General features: G+C 36.6%; 1 protein-coding gene across 4 annotated transcripts in view; it reads right to left on the reverse strand.

Moving 5' to 3' along the window:
• The window catches only part of PARG (poly(ADP-ribose) glycohydrolase), a 72667-nt gene that overhangs the window by 58239 nt on the left and 1854 nt on the right, over positions 1-12574 (reverse strand). Inside the window, exons 2-8 of one of the 4 annotated variants that reach the window (XM_082310652.1) lie at positions 10662-10728; positions 7178-8161; positions 6492-6584; positions 4456-4642; positions 3168-3290; positions 1749-1832; positions 578-652 (exon numbers count right to left, since the gene is read on the reverse strand). In XM_082310652.1, coding sequence (XP_082166778.1) covers positions 578-652; positions 1749-1832; positions 3168-3290; positions 4456-4642; positions 6492-6584; positions 7178-8161; positions 10662-10728 — 1613 coding nt within the window. Of the gene's footprint in view, positions 1-577; positions 653-1748; positions 1833-3167; positions 3291-4455; positions 4643-6491; positions 6585-7177; positions 8162-9580; positions 9652-10661; positions 10729-12574 lie in introns of those variants that run through there. The other 3 variants (XM_082310655.1, XM_082310654.1, XM_082310653.1) reach the window with 3 other exon arrangements.

Here is a 12574-nt window from a genome sequence, read left to right on the forward strand (position 1 = left end):
TCAGGATGTACATTAATAACAGCCCAACTTGCATTTGCCACCTACTATTCAGTTTTCTTTTCCATCCTCTTCCAGGAAGGTAACAAGAAGTCATAAAAACCGCTCCAATCTTTCAAAGGCTCTACGCTTTAAATTCATCATCTCAGCATATAGCAAAAACCAGCAAAGCACAGCCTATACAAACACCAGTGTAATATTACATTAAAGTTGTTTAAAAAAGGGAAAAAAGAGCAAGACTTTTTAAAATAAGAAACCATTACACTGGAAATTATTAATACAATTTATTAATAAATCTGGTGATCATAAACAGAGAAAAGGCATTTCTCACCTTACCTTCAATAATCTTAGTTGTTACCGAAGCACCCAAATTACCTGGTTAGGATTTAAAATGAATCCAGTTCATAAAGTATAATTATCATTTCAACTTAAGTTACCAGCCAAATAACTGTCCACATAGATGATTAGTACAAAACTTTTACTCTTGAAAAGGGAAATAAAGCCAAAAGCACTGAGACGTATAGACAAAGTAGTCAGGTACATTTCACTTTTCTTCCTATTTTCAATCAACTTGGTTTACCTTCTCACAGAAGTCAGTAAGAGCAGTGAAGTCCCATTTCTTGGAATAAGCAACATTGTATCTCAGTATAGCCTCCTGGGGAAAGAGCACAACAAAATAAAGCTTAGAGATACTTATTAACAGAAGAAAAACGATTTTATGAAATTTCCTTTATGAAGTAACAGTACCATCTAGTGGCTACAGCCTGTCACAGAGCCTACCAAAACCAGTAAGACTACTAATATGGTGCAACTCCATGATATTGAATCCTGTATTTTAGGTTTGGCATTGAATAAGCTTTAGTCTACAGGTTTTTCCTTCTAGCACAAAACAAGATAAGGCATGCTTGGATCTGCCTACAACACACAACGTAAACACTCCCCACCCCATGCTTGCTCTCTTTAAAAATACCCAAAAAAGTGTGCCTCAGCAATGTAGCAGAAGTTTTACCGATTTACGAACTTAAAGAATCAGAACCACAACAAAATTAGACAGGCCCTTTACAACGACAACCACCTTCAAAAAAATCTCAAGAAAAAATACCAAAGAAAATAGTATTATGAAGGGAAGTTTCATCAGTTCCCGGTGGAGCACTATTTATTCTATTAAAGTTTATCTGTAGCTTTTACATCCTCCTCCTTCCCTGCCTTTCAGGTAAAATCTAAATTACACTGTTCTTCACAAAAACCGTAACAGCACTTCTAAGCTGCTCCAAATCACAATTCATTAAAAGTCAATCAGAACTATAAGAGTTATCAACAGAGCATTAGTCTCCAAAATTTACAGATTTTTGTCAGTGGCTTGAATTGTTGCAATTTTAGTGGAGTATACTGGTGCGAACAGTTGCCGTTTCAAACTCTCTCAGCTGTGCATCGCCCTACCATCTGGTTCCACAAAAAGCCTACATGCTACATTTACCACAAAGTAGTAGATACCGCTGGACAAACACAGCTTTGTGTAGACTTATAAAAGACAACTAATTTTAATAATACCTAATAAATTCAGTGGTAACACTTAAGATGCATTAAGACCCTTAATGCATTAGAGAATCCCTTAAACAGCATAGATTTTTTTTAAATTTATTTTTATAAGTGATTAAACAAATAAGACCAAGCCAGAATCACTAACAGTACACAGAGAGCCTGAATGTTCTTATATGTATATAGACTTGGTTCCAAATGGAAAAGCTTACCTTCAAATCATGCGAGCAAGTAAATTTGTTAAGTAAGGCAGTTTGGATTAGTTCCCATCGACTTCCAGCAGTTCTGTCTCCATTCTTTAAAACAAAAGCCCAAAACAAAGTCAGAGTAAGTTACTCAAACCAGAAGGACATATTTACTAATAACTGTCTTCCTTGCCACATTTCTAAAAATAAAGTTTGCTTTATTTGTAAAGTTCTTTAAAAATAAACCACATATTTTGAGTAACAGTAAAGTACTTTTGCAACTTCTAGTCCACTGCATTCTACTTCCTGAAAAGTTCCTTTTTAATTGAAGCATTCACAAAATTCATAAAGAGCTCTTTTTCACATATGCAGCACTCTACCTCATGCCATCTCAAGGACAAATAACATTCAGTACATTCCTTGTGAAGAAAGTGGAATTTGCAGATAAAACATGACCACAGTTTATAAAATCCACAACTCAAAAATATAAACTGAACCAACTTTATAAAAATGTAATATTAAGAACAATAAGGGCACAGATTATAAAGGCATATTGCTGTGGCTGACTTGCGCCAACCCAAATTTAAGACATCCTGTGATATTTTTCCTCAACAGAAAGTCTTATTGCCCATTGCAAGCAATAATGACATTTCTTATGAGACTACCACAAGGGCAGAGACAACTTGTCTTGCCCAACTGGCAACAAAGATCTTATCAACACTTTATCTCTGAAACATCAATTAAATTCACTTTATACTGTATCTGTACAATTGATAAAGGAAAAGACTGAGAGTATTTCCTAGAGGCTATAAAAATTCTCTGTTCTAGATTCAAGTATCAATAATCATTATACAGTCTTCACCACAGGACACATTTGCTCATTTTATTCACCACAGTCTAAAGTATTTCAGCAAGTATGTTTAAGTAAGTCTCCAGCAGTGACAAGAAATACCAGATCAACAAACCATGCAGGGCCAACTCTAATCTCTCCGCCACTGTTTTAGCGGAACAGCAGACAGATACACCTCATTCTACCAGCAATACCTGACAGAATATTATAATCAGAATGTCGTTACAAAGTCATTCACATCTTTTGGCATCCCAAATTGCTTCACAAAAATATATATATATATAAAAAACATATAAATATGTAAGTATATAAATATATAACTTATATGGAGCTTACATTTCATATAAGTACAGAAATACATACACCATCAAATCAATGGCTAGGTAAAATAACTACTAGGAAAAAAAAAAACCAACCTTCTGCTCTGTCTGAAGCATCATGACCTAGAACCTAGCTTTTCAGATCAGGTATGTTCATCTATTTGATGAGTGATTCCATACACTCACTTGGCTAACTGAGCAAATGCAGTAAACGGAAAACTCATCTATATGTAAACAAACTTATTTGATTACACAACTGTAAATACTTTATCTTACCTCATCCTCTACAGGGTATAAATTTTGTTCTGAGCAGGGCATTTTAACATGTTTGTTGTCCCACAAATCTTTGTAGTGAGTTGGAAAAGGTTTCGGCACCTCTCCTTCCCTCAGAAGATCTACCTGCAACACAGAAAGAGGGCAGAAAAAAGCTCAGACTCTACTTTAAAGTTTTTAAATGGAAGAAATAAAAAGTAAGCAAAAAGATAGTTAAAAAAGCTCTCATCTACAGCCACCCTTTTTGGAAAGGGGAAAGTTACAAACCGACCGCGTGATGGATATTCGGGGGGGGGGGGGGGGGGGGGAGATCTGTTACTCCTATGTTATACTTGGTGAAAAGAACACCACCTTACCATTTGACCTCTTGAAACACACTGAAATAAAGGTAATACATGCAATTATTTTATGTCCAATTAACAGCTAAATACTCCCTCGTTTATGAATTTAAGTATCTACATAGTTTCATCCAAATATTTTCAAAATGTAGTTTCAAATCTAACAATAGTCATGTGCAGAAATAACATGTTTTAACCTAACACTGAAGAGGATGAGAAATCATTATAGATATAGCAATATTTCAAATTTACTCCACAGATTATCAGAAATGTAAAAATAAATAATGCGATGTCCTTAGAGACTTAATCTGCTATTTGGCCTTCTGGCAGCCCTGATTCAGAACTTGCATTTAAACTCAATGTGCTTTTCTTTTGTTTGCGATTTATCCATGACCCTACAGGTTTCTGGTCACATGTTTTATTTCAACACTAATTTAACTGCATACTACTCCAAAGGATTAAAGGCAAATATATCAGATTTGATCTCAAATGCAGTGGTAAAATTGCTAGAAACTCCTCTTCGTTGTCTTTTTCATATCTTGAATATCTTGAGCCTTTTGTATATCTTGAACCCAAAACAGAATCATGTTAAAATGAAAATATAACATGAAAATGTTAAAGTACAAATTTTACTTGCAGACATATTTAAATTCCCACAGTTTACAACTCAGACAAGAAAGTACACACACAGCTACGCAAAAGAAAAATAATTGTCCCTAACAAGCCAGAGGCAGTAAAACCATAATTACATTTCTTCTGGATCTTAATACCCTAATTCTATGCACCAGAAAAGTCAATTTTCAGGAAAATGAGTCGCCCCAGTCTGCTCACAAGGAACAGCAAAGAAAGATTTCCACAACCTGCTAATACTATAAGACTAATGTTTGGCATTTCGTATTATTGAACAATTCAGTAAGAAATTCGATTTCAGGGAATACACTGAATTATCGTACTCTGACGGTTACTGTATGATTGGCTGAGGGTCGCAGATGAGGAAGACGGGCCCCACACATAGGCATTCTTCTCATCTCTTCAATTGGTGTCCCAAACCATTTCTTATTAGTTGGAAGAGGAGGTGGCATGTATTTAGGAATCTTCCTTCCGGGCCTCTGGGGTTTGAATTCACACTTTTCTTTTCTGCTGTTAAAATAAGATACACAGAAACATTTTATTTTCACTGAAAAACCTGGTAGGCAAATACACAAACTTCCACTCCAGGGTTACATTGGTAACAGAGTCAGTTTATTTGCTAGCCTTTGCTGTGGCCCCAGGCCAAAGCTTTATTTGGGGAAAATCACCACCACCAATAACCTCCTCCTCCCCAACACATACAAGTACATTTTGTCTACTAAAACACTCTTCTCTACAGGCTTACAAACACTTTCACAGAACTGCAATAGGTTAGCAAGGCAGGGTTCTCCTCTGCAGAGTCATTCTCTTTCCCAACAGGATCTGTTTATCCAGGGACAGGAGACAGACTGATTGGTCTGCATTTGTCAGGATACCCTCTACAGCCCCTTCTGAACTGTTAGAAAACAAACACACGTGCATGCACAGATGCTCATATTCCTTCTTCAAACTAAAAAGAAAAAAAAAAAAAGATAAACTTCTTAATCACCCTTTCTCACTAGGGTTGTATTCTTCATGCCAGGCACACAATACTTGCAATGGAAGTAGAAATTTAAAAGTAATCCAAAAAACACTTGCAAAACTCTAATATATGCAAGAGCAGATAAACTAATCCTCTTTAATGATCAAAGCTATTTGCATGGATCTGAGATATTTTGGGGAAGAAAAATCTGAACTTGCTGTATGTTTCATGTAACATACCAGATGTTTCTCATGCAAGAGAAAGTTCTCAGAGTAAAATGCAAGCCAAGTTAAAAGCCTACACTTTGAGGTACTGTTTAGACCTCTAAATTCCCCTTAGCAAAGTTACTCCACCCTTGGATAAAGATGTTGTCCAACCTGTTCGCTGCATCTATGCATATGCCAGTATCTTCAGGTGCAGACAATGCCTTCAACCTGGCCGATCACATGCAAACGGTGTAGCCACACCAACATGACACTGGGTACAGGCCCACTGTGCTCATCTGAGAGCCAAAGGACAATTCTGGCACAGCATTACTGATGACTGAAACCTGTTTGATACACTACTACTTCTTTCTCCGCAAGTTAAGACCTGAGCCGCTCTATTATCTGCTGTGGACCTGGCCTAATGAAAACCGGGAGGAAAGCTTTAAGATTTTCTAATTGCCCTCTTAAGCACTATAGACAATACCACAATTTTGTCTGGCACTGAGGTTTATAACCTTCACATCATCTTGTTTAGGCCTCAAAAAGAAAAAAAAAAAAAAAAAAAAAAAAATCACTACAGCCTCATACTCTACTGTACTAATTATTCGGTAAAGCGCTGCTAGGATTCCCATCTATCCACACAGCAAAACTTTTGCATGAGTTTCCCTTCTCAAACACAGATTTATTGTAACACACGATGCTTTAGCACTGACAAATGCAAGCCTCAAGCTCTGCTGCTTTGCTACAACAGCAATTCATTTAAATTAGTGATAAGAGTAGTCCCAGAACCCATCAAACTTTATGACCCCCTTCTCCATACTTTATAGCAAATTCTTCATCCATCCATTTTTCCTAAGAACTACCTTTTTTTGTTTTCCAAATCCACTCACAGCCTACTCATCTCTTAAGATTTCTCAGATGCAAGCTCCTGCTGCTAGTTAGCCACCCTCCTCCTCTTAATTTCCTTGAAAGGTATGGTTTGTGCTGCTCCAAACATCCAGAAAGGACGTCCCAGTAAAGATGTGCGAAACTACTTTTTTGCCCTACTTTAAGGACTTGAGTCTACTGAGATAATTGCTTATTACACCAACACACAGTCCTCTTGTTTCTGCTTACTCCTTTGCTGTTTATTCACTTTCTCAGCTCCCACTGAAACCTAAGTTCTTCAGAGCAGATATCCTTTTGTCCTTACACAACAGCCAGCATAAGGAGTCCTGGGTCATGCTCAGGGCTTCCATTTCTATTGCTGTAGTGCGTGATCACCAGTCCTTCTCTCTCCCCAATTCTGAATAAAGCAAAAAAAAAACAAACCAAAAAAAACCAAAAACAAACCAAAAAACACTGGCACATATCTCTACAACTGCTTTCAAAAGTGAAATTTTTCCTGTCTATTTCAATCAAAGCATCAGTAGCACTGATGCTTCAACAAAATAGATTCATTATTTTTGATAGATGAAACAAAAAAAAAAAAAAAACAAGAACACATCAATTTCCTCAAGTATTCCAAATGAAACAATGAATGCTAGAGCTACACTCCATAAAGCACTCCTGTACCACCATTCATTTTCAAGCATTAAAAATCCCATGGTCTTAAATCACTTCTTTGATAAAGAAAATCAACTTCCTGCAGTGTCTTTAATTCACAAATTTAACAGATCTCCAATGATTTAAAAAATTGTGCTGGACAAACATATCCTTTAAAAAAAAGCACAGGTAGTCCCATTAAAAATAAGTTACTTCAAGCTTACATCAAAGTTGTCTTTGTATCTTAACATACATTTTGCAAAACTCCTTATACAATCCAGCCTCCAAAGTGCTATCACCAAAGAGGAAATTTTCAAGTGTGAAAAAACATATGAAGAGGCAGACAGACGCTACCTTTTCTCCTCAATCTTAGGTATCCTCATGAAGTGAGAGGTGATTTTGGAGTCTCTCTTCACACCCTGTTTTGCACCTTTGCATTCTGATGATGGAGCAGGAGAGATCCCCGGTGACTTTGTATGCAGACCGTCCTCTTTCACAGAATTATCTATTTCCTCAAAGCTTTCACAGCCCTTGGCAGAAAAACGTGACTTTCTTGACTCCAGTTCAGCATCCCCATATTGAATTCTAAAAGACTTGTTTATGGATTTTGACATATTAGTCTCCTCTCGCTCATCAAGAAATGGACTCGTTTCTTCATCAGCCTCTGACCCATGACAGCTATTTTTAGAATTATCTACATCCATTGGTGACTCTGGTTCACTTTCTTTCTCAAAAGCAGGTGAATCCCCTGAACTGCTCTGACATTTGCTCAGTTTCCCAGGACCTCCAAGATCAGATACACAAGCATCACAACCGGCATCTGAAAGTGGACTTTCCGGAACTACATCCCTTTCTTCTTGTTCACCCATTAAACAGACAGAATTGCAACTCTTCAGCTTCTGTGAATTGCATGAAGCCACTTGTCCATCTGTCTCGGTGTCTTTTGAAGAAAGTTTTGTATTTCCCATTTTCAAAGACCGGCCTGATGATAATTTCCTCTGAGCCCAATTGTCACTGCTTTCGTCACAGCCTCTCTGAGTCTGCTTGCCAGTTTTGTGCATCTGATCAATGTTGGCATTTTTGAAGAGGTCTCCAGACTGCGTCACCTTCACAGGCTCTGTGTCCAAGACTGGATCTTTGTCCTCAGCCTTCCAGTCATACATGCTGCCTGTCTGAGGCAAATTTACATGCTTTGCACCAACTTCCGCAGACATTTTGGAATAATTTTGCTGACAAATATTCTCTAGCTTTTTCACATCATGCTCACAAAAGTTCTCTTTTTTAATGGAAGTCATCTTGGGATTTGCTTCAGTATTGTTATTAATTTTGCTGTGTAAGCTGTGGAAGAGAAGTAAGGGAATTTAAAGTCTTATCTCCAAATGAAATTTCTGTATATATATATTTAGAAGAATTACTATAAACATGCAACAAAAACTACAGAATTTTACCCATTATACTCTGTATGTGAGCACTACCAGGATCAACAAGTTTTACTGCACTGGGTAATGTAGCTCAGTAACAGTCTATTTCCATTTAAAGGCTCCAAAGGATGATGAATTGGTTGCTTACCTTAGAAATCTATTCCAGTGATTCATTATCCTTATTTTCAAATCTAAACAGTAGTAAGCTATGATAAAGTCCTCCTTAACTTTCATTTTAATCAGTTAAACACAGTGAGCAAGGAAATCAATGGTTTTGTAGCCATTCCCTCAGAGCTACAAATTCATCTTTTAGAAGAAGAGGACACAGTAGTCCATAGTCTCAAAAACATCCTATTACTTCCTTACTTTTATAAGCAGCCCATGACTCTTCAAAAAAATCACAATACAAAAGCATAAGAGCAAAATATATTTAGAACCGACAATAAAAATTAAAAGACATATTAAATCAATTATGATTTTTAAAGAGAAAAATAACCTAATTTGTCCTGCACTGTCTTACACAAAGAACAGAAAGAAATGTGTCCTAACAGTTACACAGGGAAATGAAGCAAGTTTTCAAGAAGACATTTGAAAGTCATTTCACACTTACACACTATTTTTTGTATCAGTGTATTGATAAAGAAAAATACTTAGACGCCATATGAATATTAAAAAAACCTGACTAGTTTTGGTGAATATATCACTCTAAAAAATACCTTCTCCTGAATGTATTGTTACACCACCATATATAACCAATGCAAACTAAGCACGCTAAACTCTCTATGTCTGGTCATTGCCCAGTTTCCCATCTTCCCATCTAAATAGGAAAATATGTAATGTATCACACAATCCTAAATTCAGCAACTGAACATCTTAATAGATTCCTGAAGGCATTAATTCTCTCCATGAATGGCAACAGATCCTCTTCTAAATAACCACTCTGGATAAAGAGATAGCATTCACACCTTTACCACTACAGAACAAAAAGGAAAAAAAAAAAAAAAAAAAGAATAGAGAGGCTTGGAGCAACAGATAATAGCTTGGAACTTCATCCATAGGAAGATAATTTGAAAACAAAAGGATTTTAGAGGGTTTTATGTTATGATAATTTAACTCCCCATCTAAGCATTTGTTCCTGCACTGAAAATTTTGATGAACAAAAATGAAAGTTATGTTACTGCTGCCATCTCAATAAATGACTGTTTAAAGGTATTGACAACACTTGTTGTCAACTTAAGATGAGAAATCAAATCTAACACAGTTTTCAAATTCAAATAAATTAAAATTGTGATGTTAACTGCAACAGAAAGGCACATGAAGTGTTTACACAACCAACCTGCTGCTTAAAACTGACTAGGCTGTTATCTGCCAGCGAGGCTGCAGGAGGGCATATAAAAGCAATACTCTAAAGGGAATAAAAAAAAAAAAAATAAAAAAATTAGTTTCCACCTTAAGCATCCTCTTAACATCTTTGCTTTACTGCAACCTATAAACCTGCAATTGAGCCCTGCGTACTTCTGTATTAATCATTATCACACGTTTTCCTAGCTATTTTAGCACTGCTATGGATTTCAATTTCTATTAACAAACATCAATGAAAAATAAACCAGCACATTTACAATTGCAATTATAGAAAAAAAAAAATCCAATATTTCTCTGCACCAGATAGTTAAAACTCTTAGAAGTTTAATTTTAACGCTGCCTTGCAAACATTGCTCCTGACAGACTACAGAAGCAGAAAATATCAAACTTCACTTGGTGCCATTCAGCAGCAAAACTTTTATAACATCTTTCACAAAATAACCTGAATGCACATTTGAGCACCAGTAAATTCTGGCCCAAATTAGATCAAGTTGCACATGCTTATACTACAATCACAGTCCAATGAGATGAACCAAAACAGGCTTTTGTCTGTAAATTAACAACAGAACCGTGAGTTGAATGCAGAACTGTCAGCCAAAACCTGTAACTGTTATTGCCCTATATTAAACAAAAATAAAAGCAGAGCTGTTGACTAAGGACACAGTCTGATACTACAGCTAACTCGATCTAGTGGTTGGCTGCTGCTGGATGCAGCAGTCCCACTTTGCCTTCCCTTGCTGCAAGTTCCCAACTTTTTCTTTGCAGAAGCAGCAGTATTTATTCACCAAAACAGCGAGGTGCTTCAGGAAGTTAAGTCAGCAAAAAATTTGGTTTTGGCAGGGTTAGAAGGGAGGGGTGGGGGACCAGTTAGCTTTTTGTAATGAAAGTCTGTCAGTTAGCTATACTCAAGAGGATGTGCCAAGGTAAGGAAAGCAGCAGAAATGGAGTTGCCTTTTTTTTTTCAGTGGATAGCTGTCCTGGCAACCTGCACTTTGAGTTCCCCATAGGCCCACTCAAAGAACACAACTTATGAATAGGTATGCTGCACACTTTACCTTTTGGACTCCGTTGTCTTGGGTCCTTTATTCTCCAACCAAGTGGTAATTGTCCGTTGCTTACAAACTGAAAAAAACACAGTTCACTACATTATTACATGAAACATGATAAAACTGCAACATGATTGCATATGAATAAGATAACTTGTACTGAATGAAGATAAAAACACCTCAATTAAGTACTCATTATCATCTCTACTATAGGGAGCATCCAGACTAACACTATTAAAACTACATGTGATGCAATATTTAATTCGTATCAGTCAGCAGCTGTAGCTTCTGTAACAATCTTTACAAATGCCAGACTTGGTGTGTCATGTTTTTTTTTTTCATCCAACATATTTTTTAATATGGTTTAAAACATACAGTGACTCTCTAGGTTTTTTTTTTTTTTAAAAAAAAAAAAAAAAAAAAAAGAGCACCTTGAACTTTCCTGCTCTCATTATCAACTTTAATTACCACCACCACTTTGAGTCTTGAAAGACTTCTGCTGAATTTTGGAGTGAAGAGGCAACATGACATAGCTTCAAATAAACAAACAAACTAACAACCAGGTAACTATAAGACCCAGCTGAGAACCTTATTTGTATTCAGCATACTGTGAAACATGAGACTTAATACAAAGATTGTACACATTAGAAGTGACAAGCGCTGAGAAAAGGACTTTTTCTTTTCCCCTCCATCCATAAACAATTTATAAAGCCTATCAATGCTTACTCCCCTGAACAGCAACAGAATGTGAAGGAGACATTTTCAGATTTACTACCAATGACATGGCTCCAGTGAATGTGCTCAGTCTCTGTGATACTGCAGTTCAGAAAAGCTTTCAATAGAACAGGAGCACATGAACTAGTTACGTAGAGACTTGTGGGGGGAACAGGGAGAAAAAACTCAAAACAGTTATTTCACAACTGGAAAGTAATCTCCATTAGTATAAGAACGGTGCTTTCTAGTTTTGTTTTGTTGCTGTTATTTAAAGGTAATTCTGAAAATTTGGCAACTAGCTTCAGTTCCCTTTCTTTCCATTTGCCAAGAGAAGTTATCTACCTGCCACTGTTGACTGTGCAAGGTGTTTACTCGCTGCTTTCAACTGGGGTAAGTAAAATCTGTAGTTCCTAGTTCCCCTATTGCAACAGTAGTTTTGCAGAATTTAAAAACCAGTACAGCAGATCTGGCTATTCTGATTAATAGTTACCACAGAAAGACTCAGCATTTTACTGAAAAATGGAGGTTGTGTAACTTGTAGCACAGGTAGCTTAGGCCATAGGTAACTTAAGAGACATTGTTTCATAAAAGCTTTCCCTAACATTCGAGGCCTTGAACACTTTTCCACAGCTGGTTATCAAATATTCTCATCAAAAGTACAGAATTTCAAGAATGAGAAAGTGATCTCCAGAAAATGTTTAGATCATTTTAAGTTCTTCTGAAACAGCACAAACAATAGTGCAAAATTGCCACCATGTGACTGGGACACCAGGGAGTAATGCCAAGCTGTATGTAGATTACCTAAGCACAAGGATACCTGTGCGATACTCAGCCATTCAATTTTTCAACAAACACTCAGCTTCACCCCACTCGGACAAAAATAACAGCTTGATGGATTTTTACAAACTAAAAGGTTTTTATTTCTAAAGATTCACTAAAACTGAAGTATATTAGTCATTCTGTTTACCAAGTTTCACCTTCTTATATTTGAAGTGTTAATCCAAATTGCCTACAGGAAAGGGGAAAGAAGCAGCCAGAAAAAAACCTGAAGAGACATGTTAAAACATGGGACGAATAAACCTCTTCAAAAGGCAGCTGACTACCTCTTGAGGTATAAACTTGTGTCGAGGAAGGAATACTTATTCATTAGCACAATAAACAGAAATGATAGCAGCAGCATCAGAACAGAACAGAATGGCTTTGGTCTG

Source organism: Platalea leucorodia, assembly GCF_965183815.1.
Source record: "Platalea leucorodia genome assembly, chromosome: 4".
Classification (NCBI taxonomy): Eukaryota; Metazoa; Chordata; class Aves; order Pelecaniformes; family Threskiornithidae; genus Platalea; species Platalea leucorodia.